This window comes from Borostomias antarcticus (assembly GCF_949987555.1).
Source record: "Borostomias antarcticus genome assembly, chromosome: 13".
NCBI classification, from domain to species: Eukaryota; Metazoa; Chordata; class Actinopteri; order Stomiiformes; family Stomiidae; genus Borostomias; species Borostomias antarcticus.
This window is the reverse complement of record NC_140246.1, coordinates 19839547-19867385: the sequence shown is the minus strand read 5'-3', so window position 1 is coordinate 19867385 and position 27839 is coordinate 19839547. Positions and strand designations below refer to the sequence as shown.

General features: G+C 45.6%; 1 protein-coding gene across 1 annotated transcript; it reads left to right on the top strand.

Annotated features, from left to right (window-relative positions):
• Positions 1-1625: 1625 nt before the first annotated feature.
• On the top strand, positions 1626-26666 carry LOC311317041 (uncharacterized protein; the record flags this gene model as incomplete). The annotated part of the gene is made up of 9 exons (XM_084448039.1): positions 1626-1808; positions 20240-20257; positions 20771-21227; positions 21787-21999; positions 23471-23584; positions 24171-24329; positions 24582-24784; positions 25646-25741; positions 26496-26666. The coding sequence occupies 9 exons, from the start codon at positions 1626-1628 to the stop codon at positions 26664-26666; spliced, it is 1614 nt and encodes a 537-aa protein (XP_084304165.1).
• Between the last annotated feature and the right edge of the window lie 1173 nt (positions 26667-27839).

Here is a 27839-nt window from a genome sequence, read left to right as displayed (position 1 = left end):
CCTTTCTCTCTCCCCTCTCTCTCCTCTCTCTCCCTTCTTTTCTCTCTCCTCCCTTCTTCTCTCTCCTCTCTATCCTCCCTTCTTCTCTCTCTCCTCCTTTCTTCTCTCTTTTTCAGGCCTGTCAGTGTAGCTCAAAATTAGGATCTTCAGTCATGAGCTCTGGTTTCAATATTCTCATGGGCACTGGTCTGGAGTCAGTTTCTTTTAACTGTACTCCACACTAATGTTTCAGATTAGGATCTGTAAAGGATATGCTGATCCTAGATCTGATCCTTGGAACAACTTCTACCCTGAGGTACACTTAGGTCAAATGACAGTAATGAGAGAGAGAGAGAGAGAGAGAGAGAGAGAGAGAGAGAGAGAGAGAGAGAGAGAGAGAGAGGGGCGAGAGAGAGAGAGAAGGAAAGAGATAGAGAGAAGGAAAGACATGTCTGTGTTTTCTTTATAGTAAGACTGTAGAAGTAATAGTTCTGATAAAGAATGAGAAATATCAGCGATACATAAACGACAGCTTCCCTCAACCACCTAGCCACTTACTTAGCATCGATCTGAAAGAGTTGGATAAGTGTAAGCAATATTGCCCTGGCCCATCCAGCTCTACTGTACTGTAGGTGCATGGGAAGAGGCCGGCGTGTGTTTCTGGACATGGCCAATGTTCCCACCACACCCCAGGTGTCGTTATGAGATCATCTTTGACCTTTCACCTCTGACACACCACAGGTGAGCCGAGATGGCTGCCTCGTTGAACCAGTGGCTTCAGAAAGGAGCTTTGAGGGGCCTCTTATTCCAGCTGTCTGCACCTCAGTAATGAACACTGAATTCCCCTGACCTCAGAAATGTGTGTAAATGTTAAGAGACCTCCCCCCTCCACCCCAACACACATACACACACACACACACACACACACACATTGTGGTCCAGTTCATGAAAGCAGTAGAGAATGGGATATTGGAGATTCATGCCTTTGGCAACAGACAATGCCAAACAGTCTGTCAGTTGTGTCAATTGTTAGAAGTGAGCTTTGGAGCAAGGCCTAAAACAGAAGTATGCTTGAACAACGATCAGCTCTGCATCAGATAAATCCAGGGAATTCATCTTGTTAGGCCACTTCGTCTCTCCAATACTCTGGTGATTAATTTTTACGGTATTGTGTAATCAGTTTGACCTCCTGTTGAACAGAGTTGAATATATCAGTTCATGACTGTTTTTCAACCCTGTGTTCTGTCCACCCAAACAAAGTCCTGTGAGGTTATTTTGTTTGACAACTTCAAGGATGGATTATCCATTGCGACAGTAGTGAACCTTTATTCAACTCAGATCACCGCCTTCCTGTGCTGAATCACCTTCTAGGTGGACGATGAGGATGTTGGTTTACTAACTCACCTTCCTGTGTGTGTGCGTGTGTTTTTGTGTGTGTGTGTGTCCACGTGGACGATGAGGATGTTGTTTTACTGACTTACCTTACTGTGTGTGTGTGTGTGTGTGTGTCCAGGTGGACGTTGAAGACGTTTTACTGACTTACCTTCCTGTGTGTGTGTGTGTGTGTGTGTGTGTGTGTGTGTGTGTGTGTGTGTGTGTGTGTGTGTGTGTGTATGTGTGTGTGTGTGTCCAGGTGGACGATGAGGATGTTAGTGCGGCTTGTATTGGGACTCCTCGTCCTCAAAGCGGTGGTGTCCTCCCCCAGACACCCCCGGCAGGTGGAGTTAGACACGTACGACAGCGCCAACTACGATGTGGATCTAGAAAACTTGAATGAGAACCAGGATATCTATGATTATGAAGATGGACTGACCATTGATGAGCCTCAGGTAAGGAAACATGGTGAGACTGTTTGGGGCTGGGTGGTGATTGGTGGGGTTGGGGTAGTGCTTGGTGATTGGTGGAGCTGGGTGGTGAGTAGTGGAGCTGGGGGGTTGATGGGTGGGAGTGGGTGGTGATTAGTGTGGCTGGGTGGTGATTGGTGGAGCTGGGTGGTGATTAGTGTGGCTGGGTGGTGATTGGTGGAGCTGGGTGGTGATTGGTGGGGCTGGGTGGTGATTGGTGGAGCTGCGTGGTGATTGGTATCAGTTGTGTAATGCAGTTATATGACTGGTTTGTGTTACGTTTAATTTTTGGTGCCGTTTTTTGGATCGGATGTTGGTATTCTGAAGGCCTTGGAAACCCCTCTTCATCATGAAATGAGTTTTTGATGCTGTCTTGCTCTGGCCTGCTGCCACTTGCTGTGTCTTTCTTCCATGAATGGTTAAAAAGTAGTTCAGTGCTTATGGAGGTGGTGGAGTTGGTGTCTGTCTCTTAACTTATAATATGTATAACTGAATAGCTAACTGATCCTGGTAAGTTAAAGAAGATAACATACTTAATTTGGCACAATAGTAATTTCATGAAATACTGTTCTAGACATTCATACCATTTGTTGGTGAATAATTCCTACTAATATAGTTTGTGAGCCTGACTCTTGACTGTTAATCAAATTAAATATGAAGAATGTCTCCCCTTGTGCCTGTTGCATGGTTTGGTCTGAGTTCATCAGGTTCACCATGGTTCTATTGGTAGAGTTTGTCTGGTTCACTATGGTTCTGTTGGTAGAGTTCGTCAGGTTCACGATGGTTCTGTTGGTAGAGTTTATCAGGTTCACCATGGTTCTGTTGGTAGGGAGTTTGTCAGGTTCAACATGGTTCTGTTGGTAGAGTTCGTCAGGTTCACCACGGCTCTGTTGGTAGAGAGTTTGTCAGGTTTAACATGGTTCTGTTGGTAGAGAGTTTGTCAGGTTCACCATGGTTTTGTTGGTAGAGTTTGTCAGGTTCAACATGGTTCTGTTGGTAGAGTTCGTCAGGTTCACCATGGTTCTGTTGGTAGAGAGTTTGTCAGGTTCACCATGGCTCTGTTGGTAGAGAGTTTGTGAGGTTCACCATGGTTCTGTTGGTAGAGAGTTCGACAGGTTCACCATGGTTCTGTTGGTAGAGAGTTTGACAGGTTCACCATGGTTCTGTTGGTAGAGAGTTTGTCACCAGCGTAACTAGGTTGTCAGAGGCCCCGGGGCAAATATATTTTTCGGGTCCCACCCACACACGTACACCCCACCCAAACAAACATAGTAGCGCACGCTCGTGCGCACACACGCACAGACACACAACTCCGAAACCGGCAAATGCACTACACAATAATAACAGCCGGCTGCCTTGGACCACGGCCTGATCTCTACAACTAAACGATATAGCTTTAGCCAGCATGCACTAAAAATTTAACACAACGGCAGTTTGTATGTCGTTAGAACAAATGGCATCAAGGAAAGCACAGCAGCTTATAGGGGCACATTCCCCAATAACATGAGAATTACATTGATTTAAATCCCCAATCCCACTCAGAAAAAAATAACTCTGTACTCACCCATTAAATGATCATCTTATGGGCCTTGCGCACAGCAAAGTCATTATCAATACTGCTCAAGTTCAGATTCCTGGTTCGGCTGTTCTCTATTGACAGTATAGCCAATCCACTGAGTCTTTCTTGCCCCATTCTGCTTCTTAAATACGTTTTATAAACTTGAGCTTGGAGAATGAGCGTTCCGCACTTGCAACAGTAACGGGTAGGGTGAGGTACAGCAGCAGTTCTGTGCAAACATTGCTGAGGTCACACCATGCTTCTGTTGGTAGTTTGTCAGGTTCACCATGGTTCTGTTGGTAGAGTTCGTCAGGTTCACCATGGTTCTGTTGGTAGAGTTCGTCAGGTTCAGCATGGTTCTGTTGGTAGAGAGTTTCTCAGGTTCACCATGGTTCTGTTGGTAGAGTTTGTCAGGTTCACAATGGTTCTGTTGCTAGAGAGTTTGTCAGGGTCAACATGGTTCTGTTGGTAGAGTTTGTCAGGTTCACCATGGCTCTGTTGGTAGAGAGTTTGACAGGTTCACCATGGTTCTGTTGGTAGAGAGTTTGTCAGGTTCACCATGGTTCCTTTGGTAGAGAGTTTGTCAGGTTCACCATGGTTCTGTTGGTAGAGAGTTTGTCAGGTTCAACATGGTTCTGTTGGTAGAGTTCGTCAGGTTCACCATGGTTCTGTTGGTAGAGTTTGTCAGGTTCAACATGGTTCTGTTGGTAGAGTTTGTCAGGTTCATCATGGTTCTGTTGGTAGAGTTTGTCAGGTTCACCATGGTTCTGTTGGTAGAGAGTTTGTCAGGTTCACCATGGTTCTGTTGGTAGAATTTGTCAGGTTTAACATGGTTCTGTTGGTAGAGTTTGTCAGGTTCACCATGGTTCTGTTGGTAGAGAGTTTGTCAGGTTTAACATGGTTCTGTTGGTAGAGTTTGTCATGTTCACCATGGTTCTGTTGGTAGAGAGTTTGTCAGGTTCACCATGGTTCTGTTGGTAGAGAGTTTGTCAGGTTCACCATGGTTCTGTTGGTAAAGAGTTCGTCAGGTTCACCATGGTTCTGTTGGTAGAGAGTTCATCAGGTTCACCATGGTTTTGTTGATAGAGAGTTTGTCAGGTTCACCATGGTTCTGTTGGTAGAGGCACCTTGGAACGAAAATCTATTTGCTTCCCAGACACACATGGCTGAGATTTTTCACTTTGATTTTGCAGTCGTTCACCATTTCATAATAGACCTTTTCACATTATTTTCAGATGGTTCATCCAATCACCTGCCAAGTAGTTTTGAAAGTGCCTACCCTTTTTTAAACAGATTCCAACGGAGAGTTCCCAGATGGCTTTGTGGAGCAAGCCGTCTGGCGCATCAGGTTACCACAACTGCCTCCCTATAGCAGTAGTTAGTTATGAAAACGATCAGCCCCTGGACTAGGTATGCCCGCTGGACTGGACGTTATTGTAGCTCATGTTTTGCAAAGCTAATGCTTTCTGATCACCTGTTGGGGGGGATATGGGGGATGTTGGAGGATCTGGGGTAGGCTACAGTACATTAGATTCAGAATGGTCTGAAGAAAACTGAAAATTTGAAAAAAAAGGTTAGGATCTAATGTGTGTATCATGCAGGTGATCTATGAGGCTTGGAATGATGTTCAGTTAGTACATTCTGTAAAGCCTATATTTGGACGTGAGAGAGTTACACAGGTATGTTGAAGCAGTAAAGTAGACAGAGTCTCCGCCAGTGATTGTCTTGTGGGTTTGTCTCAGGCCAAAGGTTCTGTGTGACATGAGGAATCAGGATCAGTATCGCTCCCACACCCCCCCCCCCTCTCTCATTACAGTACAGTGCTTTCAGGTTATTGGCCGCGCCGATTGTATGGCTGCTTGTCGAGGCTGGCTGCCTGTATGGTAATTCCCTCCCCCCCTCCCCTCCCCTGGTATTTTGTAACTACCTTGTAATGTATTTTGTATGTCGTAATTGCCTTGTATTTTATATGTATTGCATTTTGTATGTCGCTCTTTCTTCCCTTTTTATGTGTTATTTGTATTGTAAAGCGCTTTGTGCATTCGTGCTGTGAAAGGCGCTATATAAATAAAACTTACTTACTTACTTACTTACTGTAAAAGAGGAGTGAAAGAGGCAGGGAGAGAGGGAGGAAGTAGAGCAGAGAAAGAACATCTATCCCAGACGTACCCTACAACTCAGCCCAGCTGGATGAGATGTGACCAGTATGCAATGCCGGTTTGGACTGGGAATGGATTTTTCGATTTGATTTATTTTAACAAAGAAATAAGGCCAAAACAATGTCAAACTGGCATGAGAAGAATCGCAAGATCAGATTTTGGGTTTGGGCCGCCTGAGCCAAACCACCTAAACTGATCCTGATGTGGTCTGGGCACAGTCCATCGCCAAGCTCCCAACACATACAGCCCACAGGCCAATACACATCTAGCTGTTATGACACACACACACGAGAGCACAGCAGGAACCTTTTCTGCTCTCCTACAACGGCCTGATATCTTTGGTCAATGGTTTTAAAAGATGAAATACTGTATCCAAAAGATGCACAATATGTCAGTACATGCACAGTTTTGATGGCTTGGTTTGATTTCTGCTGGGCTACATGGGCTGAATGTGTAAGCTAACCGTTGATGTATTTGAATACTGCCCTGAATACTGCCCTTCTGCTAGACCAACATACATAGATTTGATTGATTGATTGATTGATTGATCATATAAAGCCGGTGAACACTCTAGAAAGGGTGCTATCAAGAACCAGTGGTAACCATAAAAGAACCCTCTGAAAAAAGGTTCCAGATAGAACCCTAATGTTCCACATAGTTCTGTCTTACCTGAAAAAGGTTCTGGAACCTATACTGGCCTGAAAGGGTTCTACCCATCTCTTTTTCTCTTTTTTTTTCAGATGATTCTTCGATTCTTACAAATGGTTCCATAGCACAGAGTAGAGCCGCCTGAGACTGGAGGGGGAGGGGGAAACTCTGACCTCTAACCTCTGATCCAGTGGGTCCCTGCAGCCCCTCGGTGCAGCCAAGCTCAAGCCAAGCTGAGGGAAAACAAATCTCATGATCGTAGCGTTGAGTGGTCTTACATTTGTGAGAAAGTGTCATGGCTTCTCCTTCAAACAGTGCTTAAGGGTGGAAGGGCATATTTGGAGATAGGTTGGCGTTTGGGGGGTCATGAAGGGCTTAGATTGACTGGATGCCCCCCATGGCAAGAGCTGAGGGGCAGAACTGAGCCAGAGTGAGATCAGTAGCTCTGGAATGCTGAGTCTTCCCCCCTCTCTCTCTCCCTCTCTTTTTCTCTCTCTCTTTCTCTCTCCCCCTCTCTCATCTCTCTCCCTCTCTCTCTCTCTCTGTCTCTCTCTCTGTCTCTCTCCTTCTCTCTCTCTCCATCTCTCTCTCTTCCTCTCTCCCTCTTTCTCTTCGTCTCTCTCTCCCTCCCTCTCTCTCTCTCTCTGTCTCTCTCCCTCTCTCTCTCTCTTTGTCTCTCTGTCTCTCTCTCTCTTCGTCTCTCTCTCCCTCCCTCTCTCTCTCTCTCTCTCTCTCTGCTCTATTGGATTTCTATTTGCTTTTTCCTCAGGGCTCCTGTCCTCAGAGCTTATTCTGATTTGTTCAGCACACTTGCCATGGTCTGCTGCATGTGAAGGTCTTTGCAGACACTGGGAATTCACAGAGCCAGGAGCTGATGTTGCTTCCTGGCAGTTGTAAATGCAGAAACAAGGTGTTATCCTGAAGTTGATTCTCAGAGGTGCTCATCTGTGAATCCGGGATGATGCTACAGTCAATAGAAGCTTGATTGTGAAATGCAGCTGATTTTATACACCTGCCATACCTGTCAACAATTGTAATGGTCAACTCAAAAACTAGTTTTTATGTCTGTCAGTGGTAAAATTACACAAAAAAACTTGTTAAATTTACAAACGTGGTCTGAGCAGTTCCAGCCATTTTATAATTATTTTAAATGTCATTTTAAATATGGCTGATATTTCAAGTGCTGGCGAGTGTGACTGTGCTGCCAGACAGACCAGCCGGCGTGATCCCCCCCCTGGCCTGCGGCCGGTCAGGTGACCCAGGACTTTGTGACTGACACATGCTGCAGGACGAGGGCGGGGCTTGATTCACTAGCTTCAGTCACGCATGCTGCTTGGGCTGGACATCTACAGATGGGTAGTCGGGAGGAAAATACATTTTGGCAGAGAAGAATCCACAGTAAACTATGTTGGATTATCATTAATGTAAGCATTCCACCTGCCAGAGAGGAGTATTTATCATGAAGTCGTGAGAGTTTCCCTCGGAGGAGAGGGGGAACAGGAGGTGTCCAACCAGACATGGATCCACACAGGCAGATGGACGGTTCTCTCAGTCCGATGCACACTTACACTACCCTGCCAATGAACCCAAACATGTAGGAGACATGGATATATTTTGACAACTTTGGCAAACACACAGCGTTCAGCGAAAGCAGATATGATTTGTGGGTTGGTTTTGTGCCAGTTAAAAAAAAGTAAAGAGTAAGTTGAGGATCTTATTTCTAAGCCACTAAGTAGAATGTATATTGTAACTGGTCCTCCTCTAAATACATCCTCTGGTAATACGATCACTATCATAATAAGAGCAGCCAGCCACAGTGCTGCATAGAACATTCAACACCATGACTGATTTCTCTGTTTCATATCATGAAATCTCTCTTCCCCTCCCTCCCTCTCTTCCCTTCCTCCTTCTCTCCCTCCCCCTCTCACCCTCTTTCTCTCTCTCCCTCTCCCCATTTTTTCTCTCTCCCTCTTTCTCTCTTCCCCTCACTCTCTCCCTCTTTCTGTCTCTCTCCCTCTCTCCCCCCGCTCTCTCACTCTCTGTATTTTCTATCCCCACGTTGTTTACCCAAGGTTTTTCCCTGCTACTTGGTAGCCTCCAGGCTTTAACCCCTCGTGTCCCTGGGGTGAGTTTGTTTGCTTTAGGGGGGGGTTGGAGTGGGGAGAGTAGCAGCGAGCTGACTGGACGATTCAAAGGCCTACCTTGTCTCACAAACTCTGCCACCACCAAACTTTCAAGACTTGCAGTTGAATTTCATGCATCACTGCATTAAATGCATTTGCTCATAGTGCTTTGCAGCTTAATTGGAGGGAAAAATCAACATTGGTCATTTGCATTTGATTCTTCTGGTGGAGTCTTTGTCCTTGATCAGATTAATACTGTTCAGTCTGGCCCGCAGACAGAGGTTGAGAGTAGAGAGCTCAGATTTTTGCAGCTACCATGTGAGTCTTGGTTCCACAAGGACCATTCCCTCTTTGGAGGATTCATGGGCCAGAGAGAGAGAGAGAGAGAGAGAGGTATCACCTGGGAGACAGAGTGGGGTTTCAGCACCCCCATGTGGCTGATAATAAAACCAGCGTTCAGGAGGGTTTAAATGCTGGAAGCAGCACAGTGTCACTGACTGTATCAGTGCGGAGGGATTTGTTTTAGTTGTACAGTATTCAATGCAGACTAGGAGATCTTGTAGTATGGGAGGTGATTGAGTGGGCTAGGATGAGTACTAACAACCATGTCTCCGGGTTTTTATGAGTGCAGAGGCGAATGAGCCTCTAAATAAATAAATAAATAAATAAACAAAAGTATTCCCTCTGAACCCCACGGCTGCTGCTGCAAAACAGAATACGTTCTCATTGAACTTCCCTCATTACATTAGAAAGAAATCCTCATGAAATGTCTTAGGGTGATTTGTGTGGCCCACCTATTTGGTAAACAGTGACCTTTGAACTTTTTCCCCTACACCCCTTGATCCCTCCTCCCCCCCCCTCCCCGACACACACACACACACACACACACACACAGGTGTTGTTATGTCTATGGATGGAAGGCTTGTGGACATCAATCAATCAATCAAAGCTTTATTTGTATAGCGCATTTCATACCCAGAGGCAACACAATGCACTTTACAGAGACATGCAGAGGTCAACAGTTGCCTGGTGCATTTCAGACTGATCATCGTTGATTGTTTATAACAGGTATATTATTGATGTACTGATTGATTTGATGTTTGGTAATAATTAGATATGATGTTGTTGTGGGAAGACTGTGTGTAACTATGTAACTTCTGTCATCCTGAGAGACTAATTTGTTGGAGCATCACACTTAATGGACTGGTATGACACAGGCAACATTCTCAGTGACTGATTGGTTGTGATGAAGTGACCAGCCAGGCAGCACTAGTATGACTCCTGGTTGTGATGAGTAGCCTGGTATGACTCCTGGTTGTGATGAGTAGCCTGGTATGACTCCTGGTTGTGATGAGTAGCCTGGTATGACTCCTGGTTGTGATGAGTAGCCTGGTATGACTCCTGGTTGTAATGAGTAGCCTGGTATGACTCCTGGTTATGAGTAACCTGGTATGACTCCTGTGCTGGATGTGATGTCAGATTAACCCGGAAACCTTTGTGGACGCCTTGATGCTCTGAAAGTAATCAACATGAGTGTATTCACGTGTGCCCTACATGTTCAATACTATGTCCGCACAGTTAGAGGGGCACCAGGATAAATCAAGATGAACTGTGGATTTAATAAATGTGGTATTTGAGTTCACTTGAAATTGAAAATGAAAATCATAATCAACACCTAAATGGATCAACTAAAGAGCAAAGTGGTCCTCATCTATGGATATCACTGTCGCCGTCGCTCTCCTCCTCCCTGTGTCTCATCTGTCCCTTCTGGTCGCTTCCCTAACAGTGGGGAGAACATCTGGTCCGGCACTCTAGCACCCTCATGTGGAGGGAATGGGTACTTCAGGGAGCTCTCTATACTCTGTCAGACTCCCCAGGTATGTGGGCCTCAGTGTGGGGGTACTCCCCAGGTATGTGGGCCTCAGTGTGGGGGTACTCCCCAGGTATGTGGGCCTCAGCGTGGGGGAACTCCCCCGGAATATGGGCCTCAGTGTGGAGGCACTCCCCAGGTATCTGTGCCTCAGTGTGGGGGAACTCTCCAAGTATCTGTGCCTCAGTGTGGGGGAACTCTCCAAGTATCTGTGCCTCAGTGTGGGGGAACTCTTCAAGTATCTGTGCCTCAGTGTGGGGGAACTCTCCAAGTATCTGTGCCTCAGTGTGGGGAAACTCTTCAAGTATCTGTGCCTCAGTGTGGGGGAACTCTCCAAGTATCTGTGCCTCAGTGTGGGGGAACTCTTCAAGTATCTGTGCCTCAGTGTGGGGGAACTCTTCAAGTATCTGTGCCTCAGTGTGGGGGTACTCCCCAGGTATCTGTGCCTCAGTGTGGGGGAACTCTTCAAGTATCTGTGCCTCAGTGTGGGGGTACTCCCCAGGTATCTGTGCCTCAGTGTGGGGGTACTCCCCAGGTATCTGTGCCTCAGTGTGGGGGAACTCCCCAGGTATCTGTGCCTCAGTGTGGGGGAACTCTCCAGGTATGTGGGTCTCAGTGTGGGGAAAGTCCCCAGTGTAGAATTGGGTTCCCATGGGGTTCATGCCGGCGTAGGCAAAGCCATAGCTGGGTATTTTCATGGCCATATTTGGACTGAGGGGGAAGGGGTTTGGGAATGAGGAGGCTGGTTAGTGGATGAGAGCTGGGCGGAGATCATGGCCAACCCAGATCTGTTGGGTTGAAGGTTGGTGGAATGAACACAGAGCTGATTGTTAGGCTACTGCACTCACACCAGAAGACTCATAGCTACACACACAGTCCCAGAAATATGGAACTTCATAGAAAAGGATGACAACTGAATAATGCTGATGACTGAAGCGTTGAGCAGCAAGCTGTTAGATGTCGCAGCTCAGATCAGATCATGGTCCTCTTTTGTCTCAACATGCAATAATTTAATGTGTGTCAGATAATGTCAGATGTTTTTGCAGAAGGCCCTGAAGATATATAACAGATGTTTCTTCAGAAGGTACAGCAGATATATGACAGATGTTTCTTCAGAAGGCATAGCAGATATATAACAGATGTTTCTCCAGAAGGCATAGCAGATATATGACAGATGTTTCTTCAGAAGGCACAGCTGATTCTGATATTAACTGTGTAGGTCCACAGGTGTTGAGGCATTAGTGGATCTTTTGGTGGGTCTTATTTAGACCATGTAGAATGCATTCAGCATATATGGTGGCATTAACAGCAGAGGGAGACATACACTGAGTTGAAACAATGTCATAACATGGAATGTAGCCTACTCAACATCCAACCTGATCTCGGCCAAATCACAAAAATTATCAAATTATTAATTCATAGTGTGTAATTCATGACGATGTCGAATTCTGTGTGCGATACATACGCTGGGACCGCGATACAGCGGGTGGTATTGAGATATGCAGAGCGCATCCACAGCGTCATCTGAGTTATTTCACTCATGGGTCCAATCTGCTAAATCTGTCTCACCCGTGTCCATGTGAATGGTGCTTTTGTCGACGGTGATGCTAGCAGCAAGCTAGCTAGCTAGAATGGTAGCTAGCTAGCTGGCTAGAAAGGTAGCTAGCTAGTAGAAATGCTAGTAAAAACGCTATGTAGTGCTAGTAAGAACAGTAGCTAGCTAGTAAGAATGGTAGCTATCTAAAGGAGCCAGACACTGAACCCCAATTAACAATTTATCTCTATTTTTCATTTAGCTGCAAACAATCGGACATCTAAAAAAGCTTGCATTACGGTCTGACATAAGAAGTCACTGTGAAAACTTTACTCGATATGGGCCGCAGGTTCCAAGTACCATCAAAACACATACCGGCCCTGAAAGAGCTTGCAGCCTATACAACCGCTAGTTCGAATATGCCCCCGCCCCCCCCCCCCCCCCCCTCCAGAACCCGAGATACGTACGTGTATCGAACCAGCCGCCATAGTGAATGAATGGTGGCAGATATTCTCCATCCTTAAAGCGACACTATTCGACTCCAAATAGTTCAAAAAAAAGGCTAGCTAGATTCTGTAGGCCAAGAGAAATCCAATGACGCACACACAAGCACCATCCACATCAACACGGGGGTCAGACGTGGACACAGAGATCAGGCTGATTTACGAGGTTGGACCTTGGAGTGGAGAAACTCGGAAGGCTATGAATGGGTACGCACCGCATCGCGCGTCTCAGGCTGCAACCACCAGCTGCAACCCGGTCTCGGCATATGGATCGCACGCAGAATTTGACAACGCTGTATGTATTGCATGGTGGTAAACGCATGCGATTTGGACACAGATGGGTGAGATCGGGTTGGACCGCTAGTAAAAACAGTTATGTGCACCTTAAAGAAATGAATCAAACAAACAAACCATTAAAGTCCGCAACCATAAATTCCCTCTTCTTCTTATAATGGACTAGCTAATATTCACCAGCTAACGTCACCTTATCACGTGGCTAGCTAGCTAATATTCGCTAATGTTGTCTACATTTCTATTCGCAGAAAACATTGATTCAGTTTTAAATAGTAAGGTCATCGCATATTTCTCCTCAAATAAACAATATAACTTGTGTTATTTGTGTACCAAACACCTGCACATAATAATACGACTTACCCGTGACTCCATGACGCTGCTATGGCCTGGGAGATTGCCTTCTTATAGATTGAACCTGTTGCTAAATTAATTCACAAATTCGCGTTTTGTCCCTGTGTCGTTGCCATTGTACACGCCCCCACACCAGGATCGAGCTGCATGAGCATCGAGCTGTATGAGCATCGAGTTGGGCAGGGCCTCCAACCTGTAGACATACCCGACTCGCTGAAGTGCCTCCGACTGGGCAGATTTTGAAGGCAGCACAGATGTATCCTTCGGTGGCCAAGATATCCCACAATCCCATGCGCCCGCTCCACTGCTCTGAGCAATTTTGTCTCTATGACTGTTACTGTAATATGTCACTGAAGTTTGAATGTTTTCAAACGAGAAAGTGACCATGCAGATTCCCGAAATGTGGCTGGTTTATCAAAATAACCTGTTTATATATCTGATCTGATGTTTGTTTTTCACTTCGGTAGGCTAACGTTAGCTAGCTATGTTAGTTAGCTATATTAATTATCTGTAGATACCTGCGGGGTTCAACAGAAACATCAGAACAAATAGCTTAACAAGTTGTAAAATGATTTTCGGGACAATATCTTTAGCTAGCTGTGTAGCTAAAGTAACTAGCTTACTATATTGTTGTCTTAGTAGTTGGTAAAAGAACAGGATAAAAATTAACTTGTTCCTTCATCTGAAGCTATAGAATACTGAGACCATTCATGACTGGATGGCTACAATACTAGGCTAACATAACAGAGAAGCATTTATTTGGGAAATGTTAGCTGGCCAGCATAACCAGTTTGGTGGCTTTTCATTTTGACAACTGATTCAACAATTTAACATCTGAAGTTCAAATGCGAATATTTTTTCCTAGAATGATGTCTTCGTGATGATTGACCGACAGGTATTTAGCGACATGACATCATGACGTCATTACGCATTGCTTCCTTGGAAGTCAGTCTCAATCCAGACTCCTTTACAGACAACTTCAGACAAAAAAACTGCCCAATTAAACTAGTGTCTTTACCCAAATATGAAAAAAAAAGTACCAGTCAGGATTCTTTGAAAGGTTTATTGATCAAACCGTAGATAAATAAAAAGTAGGAAAAAAAATAGCCTACAAGATCACCTCTTGAACATGCCATAAAAGACAAACCTAACTCCCCTGAAGAGGTGACCAAGCTTGATGAAGTTAAATGTGTCAGTCTCAGTAGTTAAATAAATAGGCCTACCATATGAAATCTCACAATGCGGTATAACATTAACGTGGTAGCCTATGCTTGGTTGGGCTTCGTTAGCGTAGCAGATATTGTTGCATCGAAACTGCAAACAATGTGAACTAATAACCCAAATTAATTCTGCAGCATATTACATAGATGTTCTGTTACTTCAAATGCATGATTCTAAAACCAGACGCCTACAACAGTTGTTTTCTCTTACTCTTCAACATGCTTTTTTCCCGGCCATGTTCTTCTGCCAGCATGTTGACGAATTGTGGTCTATTCACTTCAGCGAAGTGTGCATCGATGCAGACTCAAGAGAAGGGTGCATAAAGGGTGCACTGGGGGTGTGGGGTGCGCCCTTGCGAACGCAAAATGAGAAATGAGACACCCTATACTCTTGGCGGGAACACGCACACAAAGTGCAGGAGTGCTTTGGTGCAAGGGTGGGTATTGGGATGCAGCCATTCTACATAATATGCATACCCTAACATAATGGTGAATAGCCACAATTTAACATGGCTGCCACTCAATGCCAGTGCAATGCCGCGTAAACAGAAAGTGAGGTCTTGTTGCTTAAAGCATTAACCCTTTGACATTCTACTTAATATGCATGCCCCCTAAGTCAGCGGACACAAATAATATGCATACCCTAACATAATGGTGAATAGCCACAATTTAACATGACTGCCACTCGACGTCAATGCAACGCTGCATAAACAGGAAGTGAGGTCTCATTGCTTAAAGCATCGGGCATAGCAATGACATGTATCCAGAACTATCAAAAGAACAGCTGTATGTACGCCCATCAGCCATAAGCCAGACTGGACCTGGCCGGGTTTAAATAGTGCAGAGGAATTCTAGGAGGAAAGACAAGGTCGGTCGATGCAATGCTTCTCTCAGACTCAAGCAACTGTAACTTTTATTTTATTGACACTGTTGATCATAACATTCTGTCAACCAGGTAAGACAGCATAGGGGTCTGTCACTGGCATGGTTTTCAAACTACCTCACTGGTCGGGTGCAATGTGTGAAATCTGAACACCTTTTCTCACAGCCCCTCCCTGTCACAAAGGGTGTACCTCAGGGCTCAATCCTGTCTCACACTCTTTTTCCCATTTACATAAATGATATTGCCTGCTCTGCTACAGACTCATCTATCCATCTCTATGCTGATGACAGTACTCTATGCCGTTGGACCCTCCCCAGATCTGGTACTCGCATCACTTCAAGATAGTTTCAGTAAGATCCAGTAGGCCTTTCCCTCTTTAAACCTCCTGCTTAACACCAGCAAGATCAAGGTCATGTGGTTTGGGAGGAAGGGCCCCCACCCCCCCTAGGCCGAAATATCACCACCCTCGATGGGGCTGTTCTAGACCAGGTCACTGAATATAAATACCTGGGTATCTGGCTAGATAACACCCTGTCGTTCTCACTCCACATTAACAGACTACAATCTAAGATCAAATCAAAACTTAGTTTCTTGTACAGATTGCGCTCTACCCTTACACCCTCTGCCAAATTACCCCTTGTCCAAATGACAATACTACCAATGCTAGACTATGGTGACGTCATTTACAGGTCAACATGCAAGGGCACACTTCAAAAGCTTGATGTCTTCTACCACTCCGCCATTCGGTGTGCCGCAAATGTTCCTTTCAAAACACACCACTGCACACTTTACTCCTCTGTCAACTGGCCATCCTTGCACACCCCTCGTAATACCCACTGGCTCATGCTCATTTATAAAACCCTCCTTGGTCTGTCCCCTCCCTACCTATGTCACTTGCTACAAATCTCATCAGCTGCCTACAACACCCGGTCAGCTCACCACATTCTCCTGAAAACTAATAGGTCAATTAGTGAATTAGTGAACTTAATGATGGCTGCTACAGCCAATGACTGGAACAATTTACAAAAAACACTTAAACTGGACACTTTCATTTCCAAATCAGCCTTTAAGGTCTCCGTCATGGACATTCTCATGGACACATGTAACTGTTTCTCGTCTCACTGCTAGCTGTTACTGTCTTGCCTGTGTCCACATTTCTCCTGTGTCAGTTTATGTTTTGGTTGTGGTTGTTGTTGCTGTTGTTGTAAATAATCATTGTATCTTGTGCGTTTAACATGTTTTACTCCTTTGACCCCCCATGCTGCTGCTGCTGCACTGCTTGTTTTACCTGCCTGTCATAATGCTTGTGTTTTACTACTCCTGTTGTGTTGTGCCTGATGTGTACAGTATGGAACCTGCCTGTCTGTGTTGTGCTTGATATGTGTGCTGCAAGTAGTTCATATGTTTTTATGTTTGGATGTCTGCTGTTGTCTTTCCATGCTGTCTGTCTGTACTGTTGTGGTTGTGGCTGTTGTCCTTTAACTTGATTTTTCTTTCACAGCCCCCTTTCCCCCCTCCCTCAAGAAGCTTGTGCTTTTTGCCAGGCCATCACTGTAAATAAGAATTTGTTCTTAATGATTTTACCTGGTTAATTAAAGATTAAATAAAAAATAAATAAATAAAACCAACAGGAGTAAGATTGGGAATTATTAAATATATGATCGGGGTCCAAGCACTTTGTGAAGAGGTGTCAAAAATAGGATTTGGAAAAGGAGCAGAAGACCAGTGAAGCAAAGGTGCAGATGACTTGATTGAGCAGGAATTTGTCTAGCCCAAGAACCATCAACATGTTGCTCAATACTTGTGTGTGTGTGTTGAAATAAAGGCCAGTTCATCTCAGTGCTGTAAATGAACAACCTAATGATTGTTCAACTGAAATGGTATAATTCCATTTGGAATGGAATCACTTGAACACGTCACCCTACACTTTGCAATAAAGACAACCACCTTATCAGTCAACAACTGAGCAAATCAGATCACCATTGTGTACAAGCATGAAAAATAGAGACATGGCTAAAAGGTTTAAACGGGATGAATTATAAATTGAATGAAATTCTGTTTACTTAAAGGAGTAGTAAAGGGAAAATGCATGTTTAGCCCTGTTTTAAGGTTACTTATGATCATATACAATGGTTCAGATCAAAACGTTGACAAAGCTAGGATTTTCGAGAAAGTTGATAATTGCTCTACCACCATTTTGGTCATCTTGAAAAATCATTCAAAAACATGTTAAACTCTCGATTTCAAAGACAAGAAACTCACCTAGGTATTAGTTGGCGTTCTGACATATAATACGCCATAAAGTAAGATTCTAGTTCATCTGGAAAGGCTTTTTTAAAAATTTAGCATAGAACTATTTAGTCGCAGCACATACGTGTGTAAACTTCCGCAAACTAGGTAGCCTAGCAACATAAACAATAACAATAGCTACCGTAAGTAGTTCCGCTTCCTGAATCCCCTCTGCGGATTGATCTACACATCTACAACGGTCGCTTCAATACAAGTCAATGGATTTCATGAAGTGGTCAATAAAACCCTACAGGATTCATACTTTGCGGCGAATTTGATGTCAGAACACCAACGGACACCAATTACACCCTCAGTGAGCTTCTTGTCTTTGAAATCGAGAGTTGAACATGTTTTTGAATGATTTTTCAAGATGCCCATCCACATCCATGTATGACCAAAACGGTGGTAGAGTAATTATCAACTTTCTCGAAAATGCTAGTTTTGTCAATGTTTTGATCTGAACCATTGTATTTGATCATAAGTAACCTTAAAACAGGGCTAAACATGCATTTTCCCTTTACTACTCCTTTAAGTTGAATATATAGCCTACTTTTTGTATTTATTTTGCACATATTGGATATTTGAGATTTGTCACAGGAGATTGAGAAATTGAGCTTGAAAATGAACAAAGTAGCACAGGATATGGCATATAAACTTTTAAATCACAATCACAACAGATGGGCAGAAACAGGAACATCTAACCAAGGGGCCGGAGTAACCTGGGGTATGAACTGTTAACCTCTGAATCTGAAGAGGAGGTGAATTACCACCAGGAACAGAGGCTTTTCACATACCACAACTTGCGGCAATGATATTGTATGTGCAAAACCTTTAAAGCACAAGCGTTCACAACAGATGCTACCACTGCATTGTTTCTAATTAAACACATATTAGTTAGCTAGCATAGCTTCTTCTACTTCTGAGGTAAACTGACATAAGCTAGGGCCTAGCCGTAGCAACCTGGGGATTTGAACCGTTAACCTCTGATTCTCCAGAGAAGGTGAATTACCACTGCGCCACCAGGAACACAGGCTGTTCACATACTGTAGCACAACTTGAGGCAATAATATTACATGTGCAAAACTGGGTTATTTCTCTTTAAAAAATTTAAATCATTATATTTTTCGGGTTTGTTGTCAAATATTTTGGTGAAATTTGTTAAAAGATTAGATGAAATAGAAAATGTGCATACAGTAAAAATTACTGCAAGATACTGAATATTGTTGAGTATTCATTTATTGACTAATCTGAACACCATTTTAAACACTTGATATGTAGTATCCAAAGAGTGTTGTTCTGGTTCATGGTAATATATCTATGAATAAAGACTTTTGGAGATGTAGACGTTGACTGATTTTACATATTCTGAAAAATATAGTGACAGACTTCTGAATTGACCATAAGTTGTAGTGAGGCAAACTTTTCTCACAGTTCAGTGGAAGTGCTGAAAAAAATTCTGATGGGTAGGAAGCACGGGTGATTTATTTTGATTTTTTGAAGTTTGGAATGTGAAATGTCTAGAAATGTAGATTTGTTGTAAAAAAAAAAAAAAAACACGCCCTCTTTATTCAATCATTACCAAAGTTTATGCATCGACTGAGTAATGGCACTCGATCATGCGAGCCAAATTTGGTGCGAATCCATGTAGCAAATTACGAGATATAAACTTTTTGCATTTGTGGGGCCCCCTATTGGCAGAATATCCCAAAACTGCGTATCGAAGCTTGGACCTAGCGTCCAAAGACATACACCAAGTTTGGTTACAATCGCTTTATCCATTTTTGATTTATGAACATTTATGTAAAATTGAACTTAACGACACAGGTTTAAAGATGCGCCATTTCAAAATGGATCAAAGTATCAACATTTCTTTGGTAACTTTACTTCAGCAAAGTCCGTAGATGATCCTGCCAAATTTTCGGGACAATTGGCCCAACGGTTTCCGACGAGTTCGTTGAAATAGGTTTTTGAGAAAATTGAAGAAAAGTCCCAAAATGTTAAATTTTTTGTGCATAAGACCATTGGAGTAAAGATGCAGATTAAAATACTGTAAGGATTTTGATTGTGCGCCAAGCCGTTCTTGAGATAATTGTGAAAACATAAACATGATTGTTATAGCGCCATCTTGAGGTCAATGAGTGCCATTTTATGTGCCTGAGTAGTAGGTGGGATATTCAACTGTGAGTTTTGAGCATACAGTTTTTGCTGCACAAACACTTTTAGGGGAGAAAAATAAGAAAGAAAGAAAGAAAGAAAAAGAAAGAAAGAAAGAAAGAAAGAAAGAAAGAAAGAAAGAAAGAAAGAAAGAAAGAAAGAAAGAAAGAAAGAAAGAAAGAAAGAACTTGAACAAAAGCAATAGGGGTCTAACCCTAACCCTAACCCTAATGCTGTGTTCACACCGGGTGCGAATTTTTCCTGCGGCGCGGCGAGTTTACATAGAAAGTCAATACAATTCGCGCGTACTGGGCGGCGGGCGGCACGGGCGGCGCGAATCGCAGAACTCGTCGCGCGGTGGCCAGGATTCGCCGTGCGGCGACATTCGCAAAAGTTCAATTTTTTTAACTTTCTGCGGCGGATTCGCACGGCGAACCATTGATCCCGCGGCGAGATTGAGCGAACTGGCCGGCGCAAATTTTCTCGCCGCGCCTGGTGTGAACACAGCATAACAAAAGCAATAAGTGTCCAGCCGCAGCAGCGGCTGCTTGGACCCCTAATTACTGTCAATAGACTCACTGAATTAGCTACCCCGTATTAAACACAAACAAACAAAACCCTCTGGAATATGTAGGGGTGGGTCGTATGCCCACCTCCCTTGTTCTCTGTAAAGCGCATTGTGTTGCCTCTGGGTATTAAATGCGCTATACAAATAAAGCTTTGATTGATTGATTGATTGATTGATTGATTGACAAAACACACACACGTACACACACACACACACTCACACACTCAATGCCCTTGACTCTGTGCCTCTGTGTTCCCCTCAGATAGAGATTGGAACATTGGCTCCACCTGACTATAACTACCCTGCCCCAGGAGCTTCTCTCGAAGAGGAGGAAGAGGAAGAGGAGGAGGAGGAAGAGGAGGGAGAGGAAGAGGAGGAAGAGGAGGAGGTGGAGGCAGAGGCACAAGAGATGCCCCTCAAACCACAGCTCATCCCTCGGGTATCAGAGGGCTCTGGGATTCTCATGGGACCCAACACACAGAAAGGTCTGAACACACACACACACACACGCACACACACACACACACACAGAAGAAAGACACCTCGAAGAAAACACAATCCTTCCTTCAAACCCCGACTGGCGGGCCAACCTCTCTTCCAAACCATCCTCTTCTCTGTGCATGAGTTTCATTTAACTAGCTGTGATTGGTTAAATGTTATTTTGCTACACCACCATGTGTCTCCTAACGTCTCCCCCTAATCGTTGATGTAAACGTGACTGTCTGAGGCCTGGTGTGTCTGGTCCGGCCTGTCTGTCTGTCTTACTAACACCTCACCTTGTCTCCACCAAGAGGAGGAGCTGCGCCTGACGCCCATTGACATCCTTCACATCTCCGGGGACTTTGGGGGTTCCGTGGGTTCTGGAGCTTCTGGTGCCTCTGAGGCCTCTAGTGGTTCCGGGGACCTCCTGGCCTCTGGGTCTGGCGGTTCCGGTGACCTCCTGGCCTCTGGGTCTGACGGTTCCGGTGACCTCCTGGCCTCTGGGTCTGGCGGTTCCGGTGACCTCCTGGCCTCTGGGTCTGGGGGCTCCGGCGACCTCCTGGGTTCCGGGGCCTCTGGGGACCTTAGTTCTGGGGCTTCGGGGGACCTTGGCTCCGGGGGTTCTGGGGACCTTGGTTCCGGGCCCTCTGGGGACCTTGGCTCCGGAGTTTCCGGGGCTTCTGGGGACCTTGTTGGCTCAGGGGGTTCTGGGGATCCTCTGGGCTCTGCTTCGGGCTCTGGGGGCTCGGGAATAATACTGATATCTGGAGGTCAGTACCTACACTTCTATAGATGAATAGACGGGTGTCTCTTCACCCCTGGTCCGAGATGACCCCACCGTGCACTGGCCTCTGTTCCAGATCACTGCTAACACACCTAATGCAGCCAAGGGTCTATCTTGGATCAGCGGTGAAGAGCACTAGAATAGACCAGAGTGTAGTTGGTGCCTGGGTATAGCTTTTCTAATAGAGAATAAGTTAAGTAGGAAAAAAAAAAATATATATATTATCTCTATCATTCTGTAATGCTACATTTCCATTTAACGGTTTCCTACTGGTTAAATGTGTTGATAATCCCTAATATCGCTGTGTTGTATGAGTTGTTGTCATCATTGCTTTGTTACTTACCGGCATTGATCATTTCACTCCATCGTCCTGCCCATTTATCATTGCATTTGTGTTACCTGTAATCATTGTCAATCTAACCTAATGTCTCATCTGTGAGTGTGATTGATTGATTGATTGATTGATTGCTTGCTTTATTGACTGTCCCTCCCACCAATGAGAAGCACTAACCTGTCTCCTAACCCTGCCCTTTGGCTCTAACAAGAGGAGGAGCTGCCCCTCATCCCTGAAACGCCCCCCCAGGAGGCGGCAGGTGCTTCTGGGGAGTCTGGTGCTTCTGGGGAGTCCGTCGCCTCTGGGGAGTCGGGGGCCTCGGGGGAGTCGGGGTCCTTGGGGGAGTCGGGGGCCTCGGGGGAGTCGGGGACCTCGGGGGGCTCTGGGGATCCGGGTGTCACTCTAATCCCTGACCCTGGAGAAGGTCAGTACCAGTCGTAATGTAGAGACCTGTAGGGACCTGTAGCGGACCAGTAGCGGACCAGTAGGGACCTGTAGGGACCTGTAGGGACCTGTAGGGACCTGTAGGGACCTGTAGCGGACCAGTAGGGACCTGTAGGGACCTGTAGCGGACCAGTAGGGACCTGTAGGGACCTGTAGGGACCTGTAGGGACCTGTAGAGACCTGTAGGGACCTGTAGGGACCTGTAGCGGACCTGTAGGGACCTGTAGCGGACCAGTAGGGACCTGTAGCGGACCTGTAGGGACCTGTAGCGGACCTGTAGGGACCTGTAGCGGACCAGTAGGGACCTGTAGCGGACCTGTAGGGACCTGTAGCGGACCTGTAGGGACCTGTAGCGGACCTGTAGCGGACCTGTAGGGACCTGTAGGGACCTGTAGGGACCTGTAGCGGACCTGTAGGGACCTGTAGCGGACCAGTAGGGACCTGTAGCGGACCAGTAGGGACCTGTAGCGGACCTGTAGGGACCTGTAGGGACCTGTAGCGGACCAGTAGGGACCTGTAGGGACCTGTAGCGGACCTGTAGGGACCTGTAGGGACCTGTAGGGACCTGTAGGGACCTGTAGCGGACCTGTAGGGACCTGTAGCGGACCTGTAGGGACCTGTAGCGGACCTGTAGCGTACCTGTAGGGACCTGTAGGGACCTGTAGGGACCAGTAGGGACCTGTAGGGACCTGTAGGGACCTGTAGCGGACCTGTAGCGGACCTGTAGGGACCTGTAGGGACCAGTAGGGACCTGTAGGGACCTGTAGGGACCTGTAGGGACCTGTAGCGGACCTGTAGGGACCTGTAGCGGACCTGTAGGGACCTGTAGCGGACCTGTAGCGGACCTGTAGGGACCTGTAGGGACCTGTAGGGACGTGGGTGTCTGTGGGGTCTGATGCAGGGAGACAACCAAGGCCACGTCCAGAGAGGCATCTGAGAGCAACGTCAGAGAGAGAGAGAAGTGTGTAATCTGAGAGATTAACATCATGGAAGTTTGTAATCTAATCTGTAATGTGAGTTCAGATGGCTAAGCACGGTTATCAGAGTTCCATTTGATTGTTGGTCATTTGGACTGTTGACATTTTTATAACTGGCTTTGTCAAGATTCAACGTGTCAGATTTAACGTCTCGCAATGAGGCGGATGGACATATATTCTATATTATCACAAATAAGTAGCTGGTTAGATGTTAAGAGGACAAAATACTTTAATGTGGTTGTGTGAGGCCAATTTTTCATGGATAACAAATATTCTGACAATAACCAGATCAACACTCCATCCTGAGATTTCCATTTAACTATCTCCTACCAGTTAAATGTGTCATAAACATCGTTAACATTGCTTACCTGTATGTGTGCTACTGATCACTGAGGCAAGCTGAGCGGCTTTGCCAGATGCTGTGCCCCTGTTCTAACCCGTCTCCCCTCGACTCCTCGTCTTCTGTCTAACAAGAGGAGGAGCTGCTGCCGACTAGCCCCACCACCCCGCAGGAGGGTACCGGGGGGGCCGTGGGCTCGGGGGAGTCTGGCCTTGAGCCTGAGCCTGAGCCCGGGCCCGACACACGAGGTCAGTACCCACCCGAACCTGAGCCTGATGCTCTCGCTTATACATGAGGTCAGTACAGGCGCACCGCAGGCGCTGAAAACAAGGAAGGAACCCCCGTTCAATCAAAACCCTGAACCTGGGTTTCCAGAATTGTAACTTCATCTTCATCTGTTACAGCTGGTCACAAACACTGTCCCAGTCAAATGCATCTGGAAGATGAACCATCAGTTCCAAGCTTATCATTTTTATTTTTATTTGAGATATGTTTTGCCTTGACCATTAATCCTACAGTGTAGGAGTCTCCGGCATTGGTATAGAATCAACTTTACCTCCATCTCATCTCCTCATGACGTACGGTGCCTGTAGCTCATAGCTGTCCCATCAGAACCTGAGTCACATCACCACACGGAGGTTAATGCACACCTGCAACTCAATGGTCCAATCACTGAGGCTGGTGGCTTCTTACAGTACCACACCTCAGACATACTGATCCGCCTTTCTCTCAAGTGCACAACTTCTTACTTCTATCTCCCTCTCCCTTCTCCCTCTCTTCTCCATCTTCTCTTCTCTGTCTTTCTCCATCCGTCCATCTTCCACCCCATCCCAGGTATGCCCACCTGTCTGCTGTGCACCTGTCTGGGTAGCTCTGTCTACTGTGACGACCTGAAGCTGGACAGCATCCCCCCTCTCCCCAAAGAGACCACTCACTTCTACGCCCGCTACAACAGGATCCAGAAGATCAGGAAGTCCGACTTCGCCAACATGAGTAGGTGTTGTGTTTCAGTAGGAGGGAGGGACTCTGCAGTGTTGGGCATTGAATGGGTGTGGATGTCAATTAGTGATGTCATCGGCATCATCCTACAACAAAGTTCAAAGTTCGATGTTCAGTACAAACCCCATTGATGAAAAAAAACAACCTACATTTGCAGCCCAAGAACATTTTGACAAGACTAACAAAATCCACCGACACAATCATTTCCCTTTCAGCAGTAGTGTGTGATCTCTTCTCTCCTCACAGACAAGCTGAAGAGGATTGATGTGACCGCCAATGAGATCTCCGCCATCGCCGAAGACGCGTTCAGCGGCCTCTCCGCCCTGGAGGAGCTGGTGATCCGGGAGAATGGTGTGGCCCAGCTGCCCGCGCTGCCCGCCTCCATGACCCTGGTGGATGCCAGCCACAACAACATCGGCGCCACGGGCATCCACAAAGAGGCCTTCAAGGTGCGTGACAGAAAAACAACAACAGCACGGCGTCGGCTCCGTATTGGTAGCGTGAAGCTTAACATGACCTAGGGTGGCCCGAATGGTGCAAAAGAGATAGAGTTTGGTATGTTTTTTTGCGTGGCTGTAAGCCAGTGCACCTAGGATAGCGTTTATCTGGTTGTCACTCCCTCCCTCCCTCCCTCCATCCGGTCAATGTTGACCTGCATTTCTGTGTTGGCACCACAAGAGGCAGTAGTCCCAGCACACCAAAATAAAGAAGGACACCAAAACATCAACCCGCTGATCTCCACTGCACAAGTAGAGTAGTGGTGGAAGCATTGGACTCCCACCCGGGAGATCGGGGTTGAAGGACCTGGTGGGGATGATTTTATGGGACTATACCCCAAACCTCCACATGTTCATCCTTTCACTCCAACCTTTACCCCTTGCCTTAGAGGTCAGATCCTGTCCCAACCCCAATCCTTATTCTAACCCCAACCCACACTCCTTCCCTTATAGGTCAGATCCTATCCTAACCCCAACCCTTATTCTAACCCCAACCCACACTAGGGACTGGAAGGACACCAAAACATCAACTCGCCGATCTCCACTGCACAAGTAGAGTAGTGGTGAGAGCATTGGATTCCCACCCGCGAGATCGGGGTTCAAGGCCCCGGTGGGGATGACTTTATAGGACTATACCTGAAAACTCCACATGTTCATCCTTTCACTCCAACCTTTACCCCTTCCCTTATAGGTCAGATCCTGTCCCAACCTTAACCCTCATTCTATGTTAATGCTCAGAATCCTCTCACAGGGGACATTTTGGACAAGACCATAGACTGCCTGGCGGAAACGTTTCTCTCTCTATTTTTCCAGGACATGTCGGGCCTGCTGTACCTGTACCTCACAGACAACCACATCGACCACATCCCTGTGCCCCTCCCAGACAGCCTGCGCTCGCTGCATCTACAGGTACCTTCTTTTCTTCTGCTTGGGAACCTACAAGGGAGGCGTGTATCTCGGGAGGTAGCAGGCCGGCTGGGCATCGGAAGGTCCCCGGTTCGATCCCCACTCCTGGCAGTGTGCCGAAGTGTTCTTGAGCAAGACACTGAACCCCGAACTCGCTCACTCGATGTTCTCGCCGTGTTCGCAAGGGTTTCACCCCATAAAGAACCCAATATGAAAAACATGCAGAAGAGCAGATGCTAATGATGGTGAAGACGGACAGGAGCATTGAATTGGTCCCTAAGGGGGAAGGACGATGGGATAAGGAAAAGAATTTGGTGGACGCTCCAGTCAATTTGTGTGTGTGTGTGTGTGTGTGTGTGTGTGTGTGTGTGTGTGTGTGTGTCGCCTACCTTACGCACCAGTTAGTGTGATGCGTGTTTCACTGCGTGACAAATAAAAAGATGTATGATGACGTAAGCAGGGCCAACACTGTCCCCTGGGGGTCGATGAAGGGAGTATTGGCTCTAGTGGGTTTACAGCGGGTGCACCAAGTTTGACAGTGTAAACTGATCACCATTTTCATCGTATGAATGTAATAGTGATACACAATGGGATTAATGTGTTTCAGGTATTCTATTCTTTGTGGAGGAGCAAGGAATCTGTCCAGACGGTCATCGTAATCTGTCCAGGCAGTAGTATTCCGTATGCTCATGTGTGACGCACTGTCAGCTTTTTAAAGGATACTCTCTGATTTATTTGTGGCTGTTTTGTTTTGTAGCGTAATAACATCCAGATGATGCACGAGGACACGTTCTGCAACCTGAAAGACTTCAACTACATCAGGAACGCTCTGGAGGACGTCCGCCTGGACGGGAACCCCATTAACCTCAGCAGAACCCCACAGGCCTACATCTGCCTGCCCCGCGTGCCCGTCGGGGACCTCATCTGACCACACACACACACACTCACACACACTCACACACACACAATTGCACATTTCACTGACACAAAACACATACATACAGACATTCAAGTGACAACAAATAGACAACAACATACAACATACGAAACACATGCTCAGGCACACGTATGACTCAACATGTGCACCACAACTAGCATGTGCAGGCACACTTCCATATCTCCACTTTGTTATCTAAGGTAATACACATGTACATACCACACACACACACACACACACACACACACACAGGCCTCCTCAGCAGGCTACCATTCTATTGTGCCTATGCTGAACGGCGATCTGCACATACACACACAATCATCTACCTTCCTATCACTAACAAGATTATTTAAGCCTACTGGTTCCATTCAAACATACACACAAACACACACACAATCATACATTCACACATACACACACACACCAGGGCAGAGAGAGAGAGAGAGAGAGAGAGAGAGAGTCTACCTCTCCCTCTAACACAGACGTTTGTCAGAAGCCAAACTGTTCCGCAACTTGATTAAAAAGAGAACAATCGAGTTCTGATGAATCTATTTTATTGATCAAGCAATCTTCGCAAACATCCCGCTGGTTTTGTTTATGTATTTCTGACTGGCAATGACAACCAGTAATATTGTTTAAATATGTTTGTTTTATAAAGATAAAAATAATATTAATATTAAAGATGAATCTAACACTTTTGGAAATGTTCATTCTAACTAGCAGAATCAAACTGAAGCTGGTGCTTACTGAAGGTAAATTGAGTATCTAATGCAATAAAAGAAGCATTGAAACACAAGCATTTGTTGTAAAGTCTGTACTGTAATATAAAAATATATATATTCAGAAACCTTTTTTTACATGAACTGCAATATTTGGTATATGACATTTCAAAGTGATGTTTTAACCATGCACAATAGCCTATACATAGACCGTTAAAGACTATTGTATGACTTTGGGAGGGGGGGCGGGTGTTATGGGTGTGGATGGGTTAAAGAATAATAACTATAATAGCTTGCTATTGTGTGCTTTGTATGGAAATACCACAATTGAATAAAGATGTTTTGATGACCTCTCCAACATGGGAGTGGCTTAACGTTTTCATTGAAAACTTATCAGTGTGTTTTTATATGAAGCGACATACCTAGAAATGAACAGCTAAACCAA